The sequence below is a fragment of the Pristis pectinata genome, chromosome 24 (genome assembly GCF_009764475.1).
Source record: "Pristis pectinata isolate sPriPec2 chromosome 24, sPriPec2.1.pri, whole genome shotgun sequence".
NCBI lineage: Eukaryota > Metazoa > Chordata > Chondrichthyes > Rhinopristiformes > Pristidae > Pristis > Pristis pectinata.
This window is the reverse complement of record NC_067428.1, coordinates 34,172,778-34,195,215: the sequence shown is the minus strand read 5'-3', so window position 1 is coordinate 34,195,215 and position 22,438 is coordinate 34,172,778. Positions and strand designations below refer to the sequence as shown.

The 22,438-nt window shown below is 43.0% G+C and overlaps 1 protein-coding gene across 12 annotated transcripts in view; it reads right to left on the bottom strand.

Moving 5' to 3' along the window:
• gatad2ab (GATA zinc finger domain containing 2Ab) overlaps positions 1–22,438 on the bottom strand; it is a 133,488-nt gene that overhangs the window by 60,520 nt on the left and 50,530 nt on the right. For 11 of the 12 annotated variants that reach the window (XM_052037729.1, XM_052037733.1, XM_052037740.1 and 8 more), the window contains exon 2: positions 5,985–6,043. The exons of the other annotated variant lie outside the window; for it this stretch is intronic. Coding sequence is in view for 4 of the 11 variants with exons in the window: in XM_052037735.1 (XP_051893695.1) it covers positions 5,985–6,006 (22 nt within the window). In the remaining 7 variants the exon portion in view is untranslated. The remainder of the gene's footprint in view (positions 1–5,984; positions 6,044–22,438) is intronic. 12 annotated transcript variants of the gene reach the window in all.

Below are 22,438 nucleotides of genomic sequence, written 5' to 3'. Positions count from 1 at the left end.
TAAGCCAAGACTTAGACAGCAAAGACATGCTGATGTTTAACATGGAAGCCATAACAAAAGTATGTCCCTGGCAGTGGACTAAGTAACCACTTTCTCTAGAGTTTGAAAAGGAACAGAAAAAAAAAATCAAGCAAAAACATGGAATGAAATTTGGGTTCTGATCTGCCGGGATCAGTGTTGCAACAGCTGGTGATGAGGAACTGAAGGGGCTCAGATTGCGTTATCTTCCACAACATTTCCCAAAATCAGTTATCAAATATGTGGCTAATTCAATTTCCTATTAGTACATAAAAATAAGCAATAGTAACCATCCGAGTCCATCATCTCAATCTGTTTATTTGCACAGTGTGGCTTGAGAACCTTTAACTGTTGCCATATTTATTAAATGGTAAAGCTAAAAGCCATGTGATTAAATATTTGACTGCTGTACTGCCTGATTCAATAAAGGTACATGGAGAGAGTCTGAAAAACATGGATTGTTCCCTATGTTTTGGGACATTGCCTTCAGTGTGCCTGCAGAGTGTTTGGCCGCCTGCAGAGTGTTTGGCCACCTGCCAAAAAGGTCAAGACCTCAAACCCAGCACAAAGCTCATGGTCTACCAAGCTGGTGTGACCCTGCCCTACTATACACTTCTGAGACCCGAACTACCTACAGCAGGCATCTCAAAGTTCTGGAGAGTTATCACCAACTCTGCACAATTCTCCAGATTCACTGGCAAGATGTGGACCAACATCAAGTTATTATTGAGCTTATTATTAGTTGGCACCAATAGGCAGGCCATGCGGTTCGTATGTCTGACACTAATTCCTGAAATAGGCACTCAGTTCTAAGCTCCATGTGGCAAGTGATTAATAGGTGGACAGAGAAAACAATTCAAGAATGTTCTCAAGTACCTCTTTAGAAAGTGTAAAGCCCCACTGACCTGTGGGGATCTTTTGTTCAGGACTGCTCCGATGGAAGACAGGCACTCATTGTGGCATTGAGAACATTGAGTTGATTTGTTAAGAGCACCTAGAAGTCCAGCATAAATGACAGAAAGAGGGCACCACCTCCTTACCCATCCAACACTGTCAACCTCCTCCCAACCTGTGTGGTACAATTGGCGGATCCTACATCAGCCACCTTAGAACCCACAGAACTGGGCACTTTCACCAAAGTGTCTTTTCCTCTGGGAGGAAAACCTGTGCACTTTGCCCAGCTATTGGGTACTCAGACATGGGCCTCATTGGTGAACACCATCCTGTACTCACCAGATCTCAAAACCAGCCGACAAGGAGGGAAAGGAGAAAGCAGAAATGGCCATGGAGATCACAAGACAAAGTGGGAAATAGGAACTGTGCATTATTTAACTAGTTTTGTCAGGAGGAGGAAACCCCATGAAAGTTGAGCGTCAGTTAAACCATTTTCCTTCCTCCCTCCCTTGACAGTAACTTGTCAAAAAGAGAGGATAAAACCTTTCTGTTTGGGAAAGGCTCATCTTACTGAACTATGAAGGGCTCCAATTTGCTCACAGCTCAGCTACTGCACGTTTACTGAAGATTGTGACATTTTCAATGGTTAAGAACCTCAGATAAAGAGTGAATCAATTAACAAAAGATGCTGTCATCATGACTGTCCATTCACTTGGAATCTCCCTGTAAATCATTCCAATCTGGTAGAGGCGACAGAGTTGTTTTTCTCACGGACCATACGTACAAATTCCTTGATTTAATGCATTCAATCTCAAAATTTGATCACATCTGTACACTCAAAACAATGGCCAGTGAGATAGGAAGGTTCAGGATGGGGTGGGAAGATGTGGGCTGTGGGGAAAGATGGGACCTGAGAAAGAGCAAGGGGCAAGATGGTGCTGGGATATAGTGGGGGAATGGGAAAGGGAAGAGGAGCTGTGGTTAGAAAGTCAGACTGGAAAGGAGAAGAAAGTTAGATTGAGTGTGCCCAAAGTTTTCAAGTCACAGCAGCAAGATGATCACCAGACCCTGACACAGAAGCAAAGACTCACACAAGTTTTTAAAATCCTAAATGAAGCAAAGGTCACGAAATACAGAAGATCAGCAATGAACGATGCTCATCTATTTTCCTTTTCTCCCCCTCATACACTTCTCCTTTTCCCATACACAAAACAATAACCTGGCCCTCATGCCGAATAATAGAACAAGCATTATACCAACAGCGGTCTTTTTTTTGCCATAACAGTTTTGTTCAGGCAACCCATTTAGAGGAATGAGACAGAGTCATTCCCCAATGAGAGCTCATAACAATTTGAACGAAGCGGAATAAAGAAATGTGAAGAACTTTCCTCACAGTAATCACATGTGAGACTGATCCCTTTAAGTTTTTAAGAGATATTATTGGATTTCTTTTTTGAAATCCTTCTGTTACCACCAGGCATCTCTCAGGTATAATAGAAAGATAAATAGAGAATCAACTAGGCTAAATACCTGCACTAATTTGAAATAAATTATGAAATGGAAAAATAAAAAATATGCCAGCCCCAAGCCACAGAGAGTGCTGTCTTGTTGCATTCCCCCAACTCCAGCCCTTCCTTCCCAACCCTCAATAGCAACAACTCAGACCTGGGTCAGCTTTCACTTCCTGGGTGTTAACATATCTATCCTGGGCCCAGCACATGGATGCAATCACAAGGAAGGTGCATCAGAATCTTACTTTCTTAGGAGGTTAGGGAGGTTCAGCTTGTCACCAAACACTAACAAACTTCTACAGATGTACCATTACAAGTATTCTGACTGGCTGCATCATGGTCTGGTACGGAAATTCGAATGCACAAGAATGTAAGAAGCTGCAGAGAGTCATGGACTCAGCCCAATACATCACGGGCACATCCCTCCTCACCATCGGTGGCATCTACAGGAGGTGCTGCCTCAAGAAGGCAACATCCAAAGATCCCCACCATCCGGGCCGTGCCATCTTCTCGCAGCTCCCATCAGGCAGGAGGTACAGAAGCCTGAAGTCCCACACCACCAGGTTCAAGAACAGCTACTTCCCTTCAACCATTTGGTTCTTGAACCAACTGGCACAATTCCAATCACTACAGTTTAGCAACACTATTATCACTTTGCACTAAAATGAACTTATATTTTTTGTCCTAATTGTGGTCTTGTAATTGTGTTCTTTCTTGTAAAAATTGTGTATAATTTAATTTGTTTTTCTTGTGAATCCTGCTCATCTGATGCGATGTGCCTGTGATGCTGCTGCAACTAAGTTTTTCATTGCACCTGTGCATTCATGTACATAAACTCGACTTTGACTTTGGATATGTTACTCTAATGAACATTCACAGACTTGGGAAAACCCAGATAAGCAAATTACTTAATTCAAGCATCTTGGTGCCCAGCTGCAGCATAAATGCAAATGTACAAGTATGCAGAAGTGTCAGCCATACAAACCCAATGCACACCATATTTTTGTACAAGGAACTTACACTAACAACTCTTATTCCATCCATATAGCACCATATCATTGTGCATACAGACACTGCATCCTATTTCAAACCAGTGAGAGGGTTGCCAACAAATGATATCTCTGGAGACATTAATAAAACCATTTCAATCATTAGTGTAACTCACATTTACCATTAGTTGCTGTCTGGAGGCTATGTATACAACATCGGAAATTTAGCCATCAGCATAGCTTCAAGGTGGTTTACCCATGAAGAGAGCAATATAACCACCTTTGGATGCCAGACAGGTTGTTGCTACTTTATGGGTGAGGTTTCAAGATATGCAGGGTACACTTGATGCAACAAGGCAGTGGAATGCCATCAAATATGTGAAACTGTAAATCAGGAATGTGGAGAAATTGGCTTGGAGTACAAGAACATAAGAAATAGGAGTAGGTCATTCAGCCCTTGGATGTGTACCATCATTCACTAAGATCATGGCTGAAATTTTAACTCAGCTCTAGTTTCTTGCTCTAATCCATATCCCCCAATTCCCTTAATATTGAAAAACCTATTAACCTCTGTCCTGAAGATACTCAGTAAATGAGCCTTCACAGGCCTTTTGGGTGGAGAATTCTAAAGATTTATTTTGCTAGGAGTTAGAGCCCCAGCCTCCCCAATCCCAGGAATCATCAGTCTGGTGAACCTACACTGCACTCCCTCTACTGCAAGTACATCCTTCCTTTGGTGGGGACTTGTACAGCGAGATGCCTTGTTCTTGTGCAGCTAGATGCAATAAAGGCCAACACACCACTGGTACTGATTGCTGCCTTGCAAGTTTCAGTGATTTGTACACAAGGATACACAGGTCCGCCTGAACATCAACAACTTTCAATTTCTCAACATGTAATAAATATGCCACGTTTCTATTTTTTCTATGAAGGTGGGTGATTTCACACTTTTCCACATTATGTTCCATCTGCCTTGCCCTTGTCAGTTCACTCAGCCTGTCATTATCCCCTTGTTTTTTCTCTCTCTCTCCTTTTTTGTTAAATAGTGGGTTTACATTGGTTACCTTCCAATCTACAGGAACTATTAAAGTGGAACTTTGGAAAATGAAAACCAGTTAGCAATCATTTCATTAGCCATCTCTTTCAGAACCTTCAGATACAGGTCTTCAGATCTATCAGGTTTCAGTCCCATTATTTCCTTGAATACTATTTTTAATTAATGCTCAATTCTTTCAGCTCTTCATTCACACTTTTGTTCACCACTATTGCCAGACTTTGTATCTCTTCTTCCACAAAGGATGCCACAAAAATGTGCTTAATTTCATAACCATTTCCTTATTTCCCAATACAATTTCTCCTGTCTCGGTCACCAAGAGATCCACATTAATTTTTGATATTCTTTTACTTTTTAACCCACCTATAGAGGGTTTTACAATGTTTTTATGACTCTCGTTTGATTACTTCCACATTCAAATTTTTTGAAGAACAACTTAGTTCTCCTTTATTGAATCTGAAATGTTCCCAATCTTCAGGTTGGCTGCTCTTTTTTAGTAACATTATAAGCTTTTTCTTTTGATCTATTACTATCCTTATCTTCATGTAAGCCATAGCTAGACTGCTTCTTCTGTTGAGTGTTTGTGCCTTAATGGGATAAGTATTTACTGAGAACTATATTTTTTATTTCTTTAGAAGTTACCCATTGCTTGCTTTCTGTCATACCTTTAAATGCAGTTTGCTTTGTTTAGCTATAACATCCTGGTTTCAGACTGAACAAAATCACTTTCAATCTATAAAATTCTATCATATTATGATCACTCTTCCCTAAATGCCTTTAGCTTTCTGATTATTAACCTTCCTTCAATACCAAGACTAGATCTGAAATAGCCTACTCCCTTCCTGGTCCCCCAACATACTGATCAAAAAAAGACCTCTCTTACACATTCCATGAATACATTACAATTCTATGTGCCCATGATGCTGCTGCAAGCAAGTTATTTTATTGTACCTGTGCATACGACAATAAACTCAACTTGAATCCTCTCTACTATTAGTGGTAAGTTCATTTGCCTAGGCTCTATATAGATTGAAGTCATACATGATTACTATATTACATGGGACTGTCTTTTTTTGATTTTTGCCCAACAGACAAATCCCAGCAATGTGTTCTGCCCCTTACCGTTACTTCGCTGCACCTGAACTGATTCCACTTCATTTTCTGAGCTAAGGTTCTTTATGCCATCATTTATACTCAGGGTTAACCTTCCCCCTTTTCCAGTTTGCCCATTCCTTCTATAAGTTAAATATCTGAATTATTTAATTTCCAACATTTGTCACTTTGCAAACAAGTATTTGCAATGGTTATTAGATCGTACCTATTTATTTTCTGGTATTACAAACTATGCAACAATATTAACTACACGGCACATAGAGATGAAGCAAACTAAGTGAGGTAATAGAGCCTTGCCAGATGCAAAATAAAACCTCAGTTATCACTAGTCCAGCTGATTTTTTGGAAGTAGCAGACTGTCTGGACACAAGTGTAAACACATACACATTTATGCTCAATGTTCACCTGTCAAGTCTTGTAGAGCCATTTCTTCTGTTAAAGGGTCTTGATTTTCCAAGCGTCTCCTGGTGAAAGAAAAGCATTTTTTAGTTCAAATGCAACTTTCCCTTTCACAGACTGTCAATACAAGGGTACAAATACAAAACTAATTTTTGACCCTTTCCCCCTCCCACACCCCTCCATCCCAATTTTCTTTAGGCTGAAAGGGCTTTCCTTCTTATTAACCTTTGAAGTTCTGTTCCAGTTACACCAACAGCATTAGAGTACATTTGATCCATGCATTAATTTCCCAACTTGAATTACTAGTTAGTGATCAGATAATCTCTCTATAGCACAGGGCCCTCAAGACCAACCACAGCACTCTAAACTAATTGAACGCAGGTCAAGAATCAAACCTGGGACATTGCTACTCCAGGCAGTGCTTTCCTTACACAACTTGTCTGAGGTTTTAAAATGCTTGCTGAAGAGTTCTGTAATTGGTCTTCTGGGAGCACGTTATTGAAATAACTATCCATTGGCTTGGTCAAATGGCCCGATAGGGAGACACCCTTTGCAAATCCTGAAGTGATTTAGCCCAGTGTATAAAAAGTGTTAAAATACAAACCCCAAGAAACAATGATTTAAGTCCAATCTTTTGGGACACTGCGCAGTTAAGGTGCAAGTTTTGACAATGGAGTTTCCCTCTTGAAATAGTTACCCCCCAGTTGAAAATGCACAACCTTCAGGAAATGCAAAACTTCCCACATCTATCATTTTTCAGAAAACAATTGACAAGGTGCCACATAAAAGACTGGTGTACAAGATAAGAGCTCATGGTATTAGAGGATCTGTATTAGCATGGATCGAAGATCATTTACTGCCTGGAAGACAGAGTTGAAATAAATACATCTTTTTTCAGGCTGGAAGGATGTAAGTAGTGGAGCACCCCAAGGATCAGTTCTTGGCAGAGTGTTAGGATCCAACACAAAAATAGGTGGGAGGGCATGTTGCGATGAGGATATTTGGACTCCTCACAAGATATAGGTAGGTTGAGTGAGTGGATGAAGACTGCAAGTGGAATCTAACATGGAAAAGTGTGAGGTCAGGCACTTCAGAAGCAGGATTCTAAAGGCAGACTATTACCTAAGTGGAGAAGGACTGTAGGTGAATGAAGTACTGAGGGATCTAGGTGTTCTTGTGCATGAATCACAAAGATTTAACAGGTAGGTGTGGCAAGTGGTTGGGAGGGCAAAAAACAATTTGGCTTTTATTGGCACAGGTAATAGGGAAACATAGTTGTAATTGTGCATGGTAGTGGTGAAGCCATACCTGGAGTACTGTGCAGTTTGGTCCGCTTATTTAAGAAAGCACATACTGGCATTGGAGGCTGTTCGAAAGAGATTCACTGGGTGAATGCCTGGGGTGAGAGGGTTGTCCCATCAGGAGGGGCTAAAAAATTAGGTCTGTATTCTGTAGAATATAGAAAGGGGGCAATCTTATTGAAATATACAAGGGGGGACAAGAAAGAGCAGATGTTAAGATATTTCCATTAGTGGAAGAATCTTGGAGAAGGGGACATAGCAACAAGATTAGGGAGCTGTCATTTAAAGCTGAGGTGCTTAGGAACTTCTTGCTGACTCACGAATTCTTTACCCCAGAGGTTTGTGGAAGCTAGATTGTTAAGAATATTTAAAAAGGAAGTAGATACATTTCTTAAAGATCAGGGAATTGAGGGCTATGGGGAACTGACACAGTGGGGCAGTTAGTAAAGTTGCTGCCTCGTAGCTCCAGTAACCAGGTTCAATCCTGATCTCTGCTGCTATTTGTGTGGAGTTTCCATGCTCTCCATGACAGTGTTGGTTTCTCCTGGCTTCTCCAGTTTCTTCTCACATCCCAAGATGTGCGGGTTGGTAGGTTAGTTGGCCACTATAAATTGCTCCTAATATGTTGGTGGATGGTAGAATATGGCAGGTGCAGATGGAAATGTGGGGAGAATTTTTTTAAAAAAGGGTTTAGTGTAGAATTAATGTAAATGGGTGCTTGGTGATTGGTTTGAACTTGATGTGCTGAAGGGCCTGTTTTCCTCCTGTTTGACTCCATAAGAGATGGGGCCTGTGACAGATCAGCCATGAATGGTGAGACAGGCTTCAGGACCCAATGACAATGAAGGACACTTCCAAATCAGAGAGGAATTCAATGGCATAAATTGGCATCCTGCTCCTGATGCTCCTGTTGTCCTTTGAAATTTTGGAGGTTTGCTTTGGAGCTGCAACCAAAGAATCTGCAGCAAGAATGCTACAGTGCATTGTTAATGATGCACACTGCAGCTAGTGCACCAGTTGCGAAGGGAATCAAACTTTAGCTTTGTATGTGCTGCACTCATCCACAAAGTAGAGAAAATTGTATTACTATCCTGATGTGCATTGTAGATGGTAGAAAGGCACTGGAGCATCAGATGGTGAATCCCATGGCAAAATACTCAGCATCTAACCTGCTCCTGTAGACGTAATATGTGTGTGGCTCGTCTCGTTAAACTTGCGATCAATACTTAGAGCTGTGAAGTAGTGAGGGTTGCCTCTGAGACCTTCCAGCCCATGGCTCCAGTTGGCGAATATGCAGCAACTCAATGCTGAGAATGCATGCACCAAATGAAGGTCATGACAAGTAAGGCCAACCCCAAGTAAATAAATACAAGCCAAAAATAGCTTTAGGTGTATTAAAGGCTGCTTGCAGGTTTGGGAGAGTCCAAGGTGAGCCTGACTGGATTCAGAAGGGGATGGATTTTCTACTATGTGTTTACATCCCAGGTAAACTGTGTCCTAGGAGAATCTGGATCTCAGGGTTAATACGCAGCCATATCTTTTGAACTGAGTACTATCTTTGGGAGACAGATCCACTAAGGGGTCTCACTCACCTACACTTATATAGAACTTTACATTCTGCAGAAATCAGACAATGCTTTTTCCTTTGCACTTTCTTCCCAAGTTTCTCATTCCCTCGACACCCTCAGGTTCTCAATGATACTGTGAAGTCAGCAATCTGCACATGACCTTGAGCTTCAGACAGTGATCGTTGCTCTCTCTGTTCACGTGAGGCATTTATTCGAAGACAGGTTGTGTTTAACTCTAACTATTTCATTTCTATTATACGTAAATCAAGATCCCTCTGTAATTTTGTAGATCCCATATAATATGACTGGAAGGGGCATCTAAGTATGGGTAATGAGTGCTGACCTTACTAGTGATGCCAAGTAAAAATGAATAAAAATTGCACAACAGTTCATTTCAATTTGTTAACGGCTTGACCTTTAGTTTTAAGTAGCAGAAAGATATCAAAAACCTATTGATCAAGTCATTGAATTTAGGAGCTGAGAGGTAATGTTGCAGCTGTAAAGGTCCCTGGTCAGGCCCCACTTGGAGTGCTGTGCTCAGTTCTGGTCGCCTCACTACAGGAAAGATGTAGAAGCCATAGAAAGGGTGCAGAGGAGATTTATAAGGATGTTGCCTGGATTTGGGAGCATGTCTTATGAAAACAGGTTGAGTGAACTCAGACTTTTCTCCTTGGAGCAAGAGAGGATGAGGGGTGACCTGATAGAGGTGTATAAGACGATGAGAGGCATTAATCGTGTGGATTGTCAGAGGCTTTTTCCCAGGGCTGAAACGGTTGCCACAAGAGGACACAGGTTTAAGGTGTTGGGGAGTAGGTACAGAGGAGATGTCAGGGGTAAGTCTTTTACTCAGAGTGGTGAGTGCGTGGGATGGGCTGCCGGCAACGGCGGTGGAGGCGGATACGATAGGGTCTTTTAAGAGACTTTTGGATAGGTACATGGAGCTTAGAAAAATAGAGGGCTATGGGTAAGCCTAGTAATTTCTAAGGTATTCTAAGGTAGGGACATGTTCGGCACAGCTTTGTGGGCCGAAGGGCCTGAATTGTGCTGTAGGTTTTCTACGTTCTATAATGCTGCTGATTGCATTGCACTGGGGTCAGTTTAACGGACCCTTCTCCTGCCTTTATGATTTCACACTTTTCTAAATCTACCTCCATTACCATCTCTCAGTGTAACTAACTGCAGAAAAAAAGGCCAAGTTGAAGGAACTGGGAAATTTTCCTGAAGCGCCCATGAGACTGGCAATTTCCCGGTTCCTCAATACATGGAGTCAGCCCTCTGTCCCTCCAAAACCCAGATTGCTGATGATGGGGATTTGACCATGGTAATTCCATTGAACATCAAGTTTAAATGTGACTCAATAGGTGTAGGAACGAGCAACAGTAATCAGGAAAGGGACAAAACTTTGATCTTGTGTCCTTTGTCCCATGATTTAGTGGCATGGTTGAGTATTACTATGGGTACAAGACCAACAACCTAGAAATGCTGGCTATACTTAGACAACTAGAATACAGGCAGAGAAGTTATGGTGTAGTAATACGAGGCCATAGTTAGACCAACCCACAAATACTTACTGCCTCTGAGCAGCACACCTTAAGAATATGGTGTGCTGCTCAGAGGCAGTGAGTGAGGATTTATCAAAATTATTGGTACAGGAAATTGAGGTTAAGATATCAATGTCAAAAATTAATTTTGAGATGGATTTTGTTAAAAAAATTAAGTGATAGGGAGTTAGGTCACAGACAAGATGTGATCTTATTGAATACTGAAGCATCCTACTGAATACTCCTGGTATTTTAAAACCAACCCAAGGCCAAATCCCAGCATAACTGTTTCACGTTAAATTGTCTGGCTTCGAAACCCAGCCCAGGCATTAATATCCTTCAGGGATGGGACGGGATGGGATTGTGTTGTTCTTACCCAGTTGGGTGCAAACATACCGTAATGGACTCACTCCAGAAATCACAATTAGTAAGCCATTTCAGGATACAACTCACCCCTTCAGGACATCAAATGTTGGAGGAACAACTTTAAAAACAATTGGTCACCTTTTTCCTCAGCTGAGGGAGAAAATAGCCAGTGAACCTGCAAGAGAGCTCACTTTTCTACCCATAATTGAAAATGCCTGATGAAATTCTTCTGGGATTGAAACACAAGAATGACATGCACTAGAAACATGCACTCTTATGAATTATTGGGGTAGAAATTCTTTGGTAGTTACAGTGACTTCACTGGAATAAAATATCAGGAGAAAAGTACAACAGATGGGCAATACAGGCAAGGGTATAGGTTTTTTTTAAAACTCAGAGTGGTTGATATCTGGAACGTTCTGCCAGAGGAGGCGGTGGAATCAAATACAATTACTACATTTAAGCGGCATTTATACAGGCACTTAAACAGGCAAGGCATAGAAGGATACAGTCCTATTGTGGGCATTAGGTGAGCATGCACGTGGTGGGCCGAAGGGCCCATTTCTGAACAGTACAGCTGTATGCCTTATAATGTAGGGAACATCAGAATGATGCACTAGTGAAAGAGTTACAATGGCATAGGTTCAGTAATGCAGTTTTTTTGAGGAATCTTTTAAAAAAACAGTAAAAAAAAACTGCTTTGAGCCAGAGGGATTAGGGAATGAGGGGAAAGTAGAGATGCTTTAGAGTTGGGCTGAGGCAGTTGAGGGGTTTGATAATGGCTTGAGAAGATGGAAAAACAGAGAAAATTAAGTTGTGAAAAACAAATGCAACATCTCAGGCTGACGAAGGTCGCAGATGGAAGGGTCTCCAAGGACAAGGATACTAAATCTGTTGGTCCTACACGAACCCGAGGAGGTCACTGAGAAATGGGGAGATGGGCAAAATTAACAGGATTTTATGGAAGGAAGAAGAAAATTGTAAATTTGAAAAGGAAAACACTAGCAATAAGCTGCAAATTTGCCAGACCAGAGAAGGTCGAGGCTCAAGTGATTTTGTTAGGTTATACTTATGTGGCATGTACAACTGACTGGTGACAACTTAAATGGCACAGAAATATCAGAGCCGGTACAAAGGATGGGTTTCACTCTGATGAATGGTCTTGGGATTATTAGTCCATCCTTTCTGTATCAAATGCTGACACTGAATTCTAGCATTGTGTGATCCCAGAAATGCATTGTATGTGCTAAATGTAGTCTCAACCATACAAATGATTGGAACATTCAAAGATCATAAAGGGTAAAGATAAATCACAAGATTTCTGCAGTTTGCAAGATAAATGACCCCACACAGTCAGCTCAGAAGCATTTTACTTTCAGAGCATGGAACAAGGCCAGAAAGACCAGTGATGAAATGGGTTCAACCCTTTAAATTATAAATCAGGGATTGAAAGTCTTCTTCCCCATAACTAAAGTCCTTGCTAAATGAGTACATTTCAACCAGTAGAATGGTTTGGTAGTGGAGTAAAATATGAGAACACAAGAAACAGGAGCAAGGCCTACAGACGCTAACCCTGCTCTGCCATTTAACAAAATCACAGGTGATCCCCTCTCAACATTTTCCCTATCCCCATACCCCTCGATTTCCTTAAAGTCCAAAAATCTATTAATCTTACCTAGAATGACTTCATGATTTAGAATCTTCAGCACGCTACAGTAGAGAACTCTAAAGATTCACAAATCTCAGGATTGAAACAAAATTCCTTACTCCTTAATGGTCTATTCCCCTTTTTTCCATAATCCCAAGTTCTAGACTTTATCAATCCATCGAAGGATTTAACACAGTGAAGTAAAATCTATTCCTCCAAACACAAGAATAAAGACCCATTCAGTTCGCCCTACTCCTATTATTTATTGACAGCACTGCACCAGAATGAATTGGAGGTGGTAGGAGATTTGCATGGTATACAGTGCACAGGAAACAGAAACCACAACAACTGCTCCCAATAACACCAGAATGATTTTGCCAAAAAAAATGCAGACAGTTACAAAAAAAAGTGCATAAAATTAATGCCAGTCACTGAAATGAGGTCACCAAGTTCAATTAACACAAGAAAAATAATCAAACATCTTCATTCCTGCCAAGCTTTGACACTATCATTTTATAGTTTTTTAGGATCTTGAAAGGAATTGGTGAAATAGGCAGTAAAAAGTATAAAACAAGGGGACACAAAACCAAAGGCAGGCCATTCTTGAGAGGTTGCAAAGCACTTCTTCGCAAGGGGTGGCAGAGATCTGAATTCTCACCCACCAAAGGCAGTTGTTAATTAAATCATAAATCATGGATTGAAAGTGTTTTTCGAGCCATGAGGATGAAAAGGAGTGGAGTCAACATTTAGGGATGGGATATGGATACAGTACACCCCTGACCTCAATGAATGGCAGAACTGCCTCCAGGGGCTCATTACCCTCATTCTTTTGCAGTGACGGCTCAGTGGGGATACAACACAGTTTGTGGGAATATATTAGGACAGGCTGTTGGCAGGGGGTGGTGGGGTGGGGGGGGGGGGTGGTGGTGGGTAAATAAATTTTTACCTTGAAGAAACCTAGCTTGGTAAAGGCATCATCAGATACCAGATTTTTGCTTCCAGTGACAGAGAGGTTACATCCTGCCAGAAGATGCAAAGATGCATCCTCAGGTGATTAGCAGGAGAAGGAAACAATGGGTTTGGTGATAGTGCAGTTACTGGACCAACAGACACCTGACCAACAATACAGAAATGAGAGTCTGAATCCCATCATGGCTGCTATGGAACTTATATTCTATTAATAACCTGGAATTTAAAAAGATGACCATCACTATTAGTGATGGTCACTGAAGTACAGGATGGTGGTAAAATCCCATCTAGTTCACTGATGTCTTCAGGGGAGGAAATCTGCCACCCTTACCCAGTATGGCCTACATGTGACTTCAGACCCACAACAACGTGGTTGAGTCTGGAATGCCCTCCGATATAGCCAACAATTGGCAGACAGAATCAAATCCCTGCTGTCCTGTCACATCTTGTCATGAATGCAGGCAGAGAATTAAATAGGTAACACTTTAACTATTTCCCCATCAAAACTACCTCATCCTCAAAGATGACAGGGCCAGCATGTGAGCACTGTAGATAAGGATTAGTTGCTTGTAATCATATTCAGCCAGAAGTGCCGAGTTGATGATTCATCTTGGTTTATTTCTGAGATCCCCACCACCACAGTAGCCAGCCTTCTGCCAATTTGATTCACTCCATCTGAACTTCCAGAAGGCACTTAATAAGATGCTGCAAAGATTATTGCGGAAAATTAAAAGCTCATGGTGTAGGAGGTAACATAATGGCATGGTTAATAGACTGGTTAACAGGAAACAGAAAGTAGGCCTAAATGGCCTATCTGGTTGGTATGATGTAACGTGTGGTGTGACACAGGGATCAGTGCTGGGGCCTCAACTTTTTACAGTTTATATAAGTAGCTTGGATGAAGATGTTATTGGTGCAGTTGCTAATTTTGTTGATGACACAAAAACAGATAGGTTAACTGGGTGGCTAAAGATCTGGCAAATGGAGTACAATGTGGGAAAATGTGCAGTACAAGAATATTGTGGAACACCGATAGGCAGAGGGATCTCTGTCCTAATGTACCATTCACAAAAGGCCAGTACTCAGGTGCAGCAAGTAATTAGGTAAGCTGGAAGAATGTTCTTGTTTATTGCAAGGGGAATTGTTAACTAAAGTAGGGAGATTATGCTTCGGTTATAGAGGGCATTGATGAGATCACATCTACAGGACAACATACAAAACTGGCTTCCTTATTTAAGGACGTTAGTGCAGTTCAGAGAAGGATTGCTAGACATACCTGTAATAGGAAGACTGTCTCACGAGAAAAGGTAGATAGGCTAGTCTAATATCCACTGGAGGTAGATGAGTGATAACTGACTTGTTTGAAATATACGAGATCCTGAAGTGTCTTAAGAGAATGGTTTCCTTTCGTGGGAGAACCTGGAAGTCAGGATGACTTTTTAAAACATGGAGTGTCCACTTAAGACAGAGACTAGGTGAAATTTTTCTCGAACGGTCATGAATCTTCACAGGTAGTGGAGGTAATGTAGAAGTAAATAGATCCTTAATAAGCTAGGCGGTGAAAGGTTAGGGTGGTAGGCGGGAATGTGGCTGCAATTAGACCACGATCTTTGTGAGTGGACGATTAGGTTCAATGGACCAGGTTGCCTACTCCTGCTTCTGATTCAGCTGTTCATTAGAATAGTGGATACACCGAATGCCAAGGGACCAAGCCATATTCCAGCTGTAGGACTACGGACCTGTGCTTTGGAGTTAGCTGCACTACCACAGCAGCACACAAATAGGAGTAGGCCATTTGGCCCTTCGAACCTGCTCTGTTCATCAAAATGTTGGCTGATCTACTACTTCCCATCAACTTCCAGAACTATCCTCATACCCCTTGATTCCTTTAATATCTAGAAATCAACTGAATAAATGAATTACTGCTTCCACAGAATGCCAAAGATAAAGAATTCCAAAGATTCACCATCCTCTGCATAAAGAAATTTCTCATCTCAGTTCCAAATAGTCTACTTATTTTAAGACTGTAACCTCTAATTCCAGGCTCTTCAAAAGGTAAATACTCCACAGCATCCAGCCCATCAAACCCTGTAAGGATTTTGTAAGCTTCAATGAGATCGCCTCTCACTCAGTGAAACTCTAGAGAATACAAGGTTGAAGACATTAAGACAGACACTTAACCAGGCAAGACATGGAAGGATATGGTCCTAATGTGGGCAAATGGAAGTAATGTAGATAGGCAAAAAGGTCAGTATAGACCTGGTGGGCCGAAGGGCCCATTTTTGTGCTGTACGTCTCTGGGACTAATACAGGCCTTACTCCTCAATCACTTCTCTTTGGTAAACCGGCCACCACTGGAACCAGTCAGGTAAATTTTTGCTGCACTGTAGCACGTAAATCCTCTTTGTAGGTAAGACCACCAAAAATGTACACAATACACCACGTATGGTCTCACCATGTCCTTATATAATTACAGATGCTTATCTTCACTCTTATATTCAAATCATCCCATAATAAAGGTTTACATACAATTTGCCTTCTTAATCAATACACAAAAAGTGCTGGAGGAACTCAGCAGGTCAGGCAGCATCCATGGAAGAAAATAAACAGTCAATGTTTCAGGCCGAGAACCTTCATCACGACTGGAAAGGAAGAGGGCAGAAGCCGGAATAAGAAGGTGGGGGGAGGGGGAAGGAGTACACATCGGCAGGGGATGGGTGAGTTCAGGTGATAGGCGAGTCCAGGTGAGGGGGGAAGGTAGGTGGGTGGGGGAAGAGGGAGATGATGTAATAAGCTGAGAGGTGGTAGGTAGAAGAGGCTGAGGGCTGAAGGACGAAGAATCTGGTAGGAGATGGCAATGGACCATGGAATAAAGGATGGGGGAAGGGGAGGAGAGAAGAGGAGATGGGCAGATCATCAAGACGGGGGAAGGGAGCCACAGGAATAAGGGAAGACAAAGGATGGGGGGAATAAAGAAAAAGGGGTGGAGTTACTGGATGTTAGAGGAATTGATGTTAAGGCCATCAAGTTGGAGACTCCCAAGGCAGAATAGAAGGTGTTGTTCCTCCAACTTGCACCTGGCCTCAATGTGGCCGTAGAGGCAGCCATGGACAGACATGTCAGTATGGGAATGGGATGTGGAATTGAAGTGGGTGGCCACCGGGAGGTCCTGCCAGTTGCGGCGGACATCGGTGCTTCTGTACATCACTGAGATCTGACGCAGATTGGGTGACCACTTTATCGAGTGCCTTCGCTCTGTCTGCTGCAACAGCCAGGACCTCCCTGTGGCCACCCCTCTCCACACCTCCCCCCTGCCCCCCCAACTGCCTCCCCCCTCTCACCTGGACTCGCCTATCACCTAAACTCACCCATCCCCTGCCTGCGTGTACTCCTCCCCCTCCCCCCACCTTCTTATTCTGGCTTCTGCCCTCTTCCTTTCCAGTCCTGATGAAGGGTCTTGACCTGAAACGTCGACTGTTTATTTCCCTCCATGGATGCTGCCTGACCTGCTGAGTCCCTCCAGCACTTTTTGTGTATTGCTCCAGATTCCAGCATCTGCAGAATTTCTTGTGTCTCCGTGTTGCCTTCTTAATCGTTTGCCACACTTCATGTTCACCTTCAGTGACTTGTGCACAAGCACACCAGGTCCTTTGGAATACTCATTCCTTTCCTCAGCTGTTTTGAACCCTCCACTCTCCTTACAACAGTGGCAACTAGCCAACAAGAAAACTGCTCACATTTGTCCTATTCCCAAAAAGCAAGACAAATAAAAATCTGGCTAATTACTGTCCAGTGCATTCTCAATTATCACCAAAGCAATTGAAGGTGTCAGTGTTATCAAGTAGTATTATTATTCCTGGACTACTTGGTTCCAGCCCTCACAGCCTTGGTGCAAACGCACAGCAGAGCTGAATTCCAGAGACGAGGTGAGAATGACTGCCCTTGAAACAAGGCAGCGTTTGATTGAGTGTGGCCTCAAGGAGCCTGGGAAAACTAAATTCGATAGTATCAATGTGCAAACACTCTTACGATTGGAGTCATAACCTGATTGTAGCTTAAGAGGTCAATCATTCGAGCCCTAGGATTTATCGCAAGAATTCCTCACGGCAGCGTCCCAAGTCTGAACATCTTCACCTGCTTCAGCAATACCCTTCTTTCCATTACAGATTCAGAGTTGGGAGGTTCACTGATAATTGCACAATGTTCAAGTCCATCCACAACTTCTCAGCAAATGAAGCAGTGCTTGTATGCAACAAGATCTAGGCAACATTGAGGCATGGGTTAAAGTCTTGCGCAGTAAACATGTCAGCCAATAATGATCTTCAAAAAGAGAGTGTAACCATCTACCTGTAACACTACAATGCACTCCTATCAACATGCTGGGGGTCACTACTGACCAGAAATTTGAACTGCAACAACCACAAAAATGTAGTGGATCCAAGAGTGGGTCAGAGGCTTGGTATCCTGTGGCCTTTCCACTATCAACACGGCACAAATCATGAGTGTGATGGAATGTAGCTTTTTATAAGAAAGCTCAATAGCAATACAATCCAAACAAAGCATCTTACTTGGGTGGGACCCCATCCCCCATGCTAACTATTCATTTCCTCAAAGAAACAGAAAACAGAAGTAGGTGCATGGCCCTTTGGGGCAGCTCCACCATTCAACACAATTGTAGCTGATCATCCACTCCTCTACCCATTCCCACCCCCCCCCCCCCACCCCCATATCTCCTGATTCCCTTTGGCATTAATATATCAACCTCGTATCTGAATATTTGTAATGATTTGGTCTCCACTGCCTTCTGTGGGAGAGAATTCCACAGGTTCACCAGCCTCTGGGTGAAAAACTTCCTCCTGATCTTAAAAGGCATTCCCTGTACTGAGATTATGACTTCTGCTTTGGACACTCTGACACAGGAAAATCCTCCTCATATCCAGTCTATCTAGTTCTGTTAGAACATTATAAGTTTCTCTGAGATTCCCTCTCATTCTTCCATATTCCAGTAAATATAGGTCTAAACAGCCTGACCTTTCATGTATCATTCCTACTGTACCAGTTTAGTAAATCTTTGTTGCATTCCCTCTATGCAAGGACAGCCTTCCTCAAATAAGGAGACCAAAACTGCATTCAAAAATCTGGATGGGATTTCACCAAAACCCTTCAGGGCTGCCACAAGACATCACTGCTCCTGCACTGAAATCTACTTGACATGAAGGCCAACATACCATAAAAATCTGTTTTTAGAACCCAGCTGTGTAACCTCACATGTATAGACACAAGAAATTCTGCAGATGCTGAATGTATCTGGAGCAATGCACAAAAAGTGCTGGAGGAACTCAGGTCAGGCAGCATCCATGGAGGGAAATAAACAGTTGACATGGGTGAGGGAGGGGGAGATGATGTAATAAGCTGAGAGGTGATAGGTAGAAGAGGCCGAGGGCTGAAGGAGGAGGAATCTGGTAGGAGAGGGCAGTGGACCATGGAATAAAGGATAGGGGAGGAGAGGAGATGGGCAGGTCATCAAGGCGGGGGAAGGGAGCCATGGGAATAAGGGAAGACAAAATGGGGGCGGAGAGGGGGAAGGGGGGACTTGGGGAAGAAAAAGGGGTGGGGTTATCGGAAGTTGGAGAAATCAATGCTAAGGCCATCAAGTTGAAGACTCCCAAGGCAGAATATGAGGTGTTGTTCCTCCAACCTGCGCCTGGCCTCAACGTGGCAGTAGAGGAGGCCGTGGATAGACATGTCAGTGTGGGAATGGGATGTGAAATTGAAGTGGGTGGCCACCGGGAGGTCCTGGCTGTTGCGGTGGACGGAGTGAAGGTGCTCGACGAAGTGGTCACCCAATCTACGTTGGGTCTCACCGATGCACAGGAGGCCGCACCAGGAACACCGGATGCAATAAATGACTCCTTCGGACTCACAGGTGAAGTGAAGCCTCACCTGGAAGGATTGTTTGGGACCCTGAATGGTGGTGAGGGCGGAGGTGTTGGGACAGGTATAGTACTTGTTGCAGTTGCAGGCATAAGTGCTGGGGGGGGGGGGAGGAGTTATTGGTGAGGAGGGACGAGTGGATAAGGTAGTCGCGGAGAGAGTGGTCCCTTCAGAAAGCAGAGAGGGGAAGATGTATCTGGTGGTGGGATCCCATCAGAGGTGGCAGAAGTTGTGGAGAATGATGTTTTGGATACGGAAGCTTGCTCATGGGGAGGTGTGTGAGGACAAGGGGAACCCCGTCCCTGTTATGTCTGTGGCGGGGGGGGGGGGGGGTGAGGGCAGACGAGCGGGAAGTGGAGGAGATACGGGTAAAGGCATCATTGATGGTGATGGATGGGAAACCCCGGTCACTGAAAAAGGAGGAAGAATGGAAAGCCTCATCATGGGAACAGATGTGGTGGAGATGGAGGAACTGGGAGGAGGAGATGGCGTCCTTACAAGTGACGGGGTGGGAAGAGGTGTCGTCAAGGTAACTGTGGGAGTCAGTGTGTTTGCAGAACCCACTCTTTTTCTTTCCCCTCCTCCCACTTTGTCTTCCCTTATTCCCATGGCTCTCTGCCACCACCCCACCCCCGATGACCTGCCCATCTCCTCTCCTCCCCCATCCTTTATTCCACGGTCCACTGCCCTCTCCTATCAGATTCTTCCTTCTTCAGCCCTCGGCCTCTTCTACTATCACCTCTCAGCTTATTATATCTCCCCTTCCCCCCTCCCACAGCCTTCCCCCTCTCACCTGAAGTCACCCATCCCCTGCCTGTGTGTGCTCCTTCCCCTCCCCCACCTTTTTATTCTGGCTTCTGCCCTCTTCCTTCCCAGTCCTAATGGGTCTTGGCCCAAAACATCAACTGCTTATTTCCCTCTATGGATGCTGCCTGACCTGCTGCGTTCCTCCAGCACTGTGTGTGTAACCTCACATTTATCCGAGTTAAATTGCATCTGCCATGCATTTGTGCACTCACCCAACTCATCTAGATCATAGTGAAGTTTTTTTGCATCCTCCTCATAGTTCATCACCCGCACACTTCCCTCTCCTCTCTGCTTTGTGTCATTTGCAAACTTAAGAGAATGTTTTATTTTGTTCCCTCACCCAAATCAGTGATGCATACAATGAACAACTAGGATCTTAGGGGCTGAAAATAAAAAACCTGGAGATGCTGGAAATCTAATCTAAAAACAGATAATGCTGGAAATACTCAGCAGGTCAGACTGCATCTGTGGGAAGAGAAAGAGTTAATGTTCCCACTTGGGCTTGTCATCAAACACTAACAAACTTCTACAGATGTACTGTTGAAAGTATCCTGACTGGTTGCACCATGGTCTGGTAGTGGACTCAGCCCAATGCATCACAGGCACATCCCTGCCCACCATCAGTAGTATCTACAGGAGGCACTGTCTCAAGAAGGCAATATCGATCATCAAAAATCCCCACCATTTGGGCCATGTCATCTTCTCACAGCTACCATCGGGCAGGAGGTACAGAAGCCTGAACTCCCACATCACCAGATTCAGGAACAGCTACTTCCCTTCAACCCTTCAGTTCTTTAACCAACTGGCAAAACCCTAATCACTACAGTTTAGCAACACTATGACCACTTGGCACTAAAATTGACCTTTTTTGTTCTAGTTGTGTTTTCTTGTAAAAATTGTGTATAATTATTGTTCATGTTTTTCTTGTGAATGCTGCTTATCTGATGCTCTGTGCCTGTGATGCTGCTGCAACTAAGTTTTTCACTGCACCTGTGCACACATGGACGTGCATTTGACAATAACCTCAACTTTGAGGTCACAAGATGCTGAGTATTTCCAGCATTTTTGGTTTTTATACTGATCCCTAGGGCACCCCACTGGACACCACCTCCACTTCGAAAAAGACCCATTTATTCCTACTCTGTGGTTCCCACCTTCCCACGACTTCTCAATCCATCAGTATATTATCCCCAATCCCATGTGCTTCAATTTTGTACACTGACCTCTTAAGCAAAGCCTTATCAAAAGCCTTCTGTCCAAACACACCACATCCACTGATTCTCCCTTATTTATCAATAATTCTCAAGAGTCTCCAGTAGATCCGTTAAGAACGATTTCCCTTTTCCTAAACTGGTGCTGACTTTATTGAATCCCTTTCCAAGTGTTCTGTTATTGCATCTCTTATAATAGATTCAATTGTTTTCTCCCACCACTGGTGTTAGGCCTACTGGCTTACTATTCCTTTATTTTCCCTTCCTCATTTTTTACATCAATAGTAACATTACATTTGCCATGCTCTATAAGAATCTCAAGAGTATAACAATCTTCTGACGATGACCACTAAACCATCCATTATTTTCAAGGCCGCTTCCTTTAGTTCTTGGGGATTTGATGGCTTTTAGCCCTATGAATTTCCTTAATGCCAATTTCTTTCAGTTCTTCCCTTTCTCTAGACCATCAGTTCCCCAATGTGTGTGAAGTCACTTGTATCCTCCTTTAAGACAGAAACAAAGTGTGTGTGTAATTGGCCTGCCATTTGTTCCCAATTATAATTTCCCCCATTTCTGCCTGCAGGAGACCTACATTTATTTTAGCAACCTTTTGCGCTTCATTTACAGAAACTTTGACAGTCAAATTTTATGTATCGTGCAATTTCCTTGGTTCAGAGTCAGGACCCTAGTTTCTCATTCTACTACCCCACTCTCTACCTTAATGAAGAGTTTTATCACATTATTATCACTCTTCCCTAAAGGACCCCACACAAAATTGTTAATTGTTCTTTTAATCATTGCACAATACCCAGTCAGGGTTAGCCTGTTCTCTGGTTGGTTTCTTAACACAGTCTAAAAGAAAAATCATGCACACACTTCAGGAATTGCTCCTCCACAGTATTACGGCTAATTTGGTTTGAACAACCTTTGTGTAGACCAGAGTAACCTGCACTGTACCCTGTTGTGCGTGCCTCTAATTCCCCTTTATTTCATTCCCTACACCAACTACTATTTGGGGGCCTACAGAGAACCCCCATTAACATTTTCTACTCCTTGGTGTTTCTGACCTCAACCATAACAGACTCCACATCATGATTTTTGAGCTATTGTCCTTT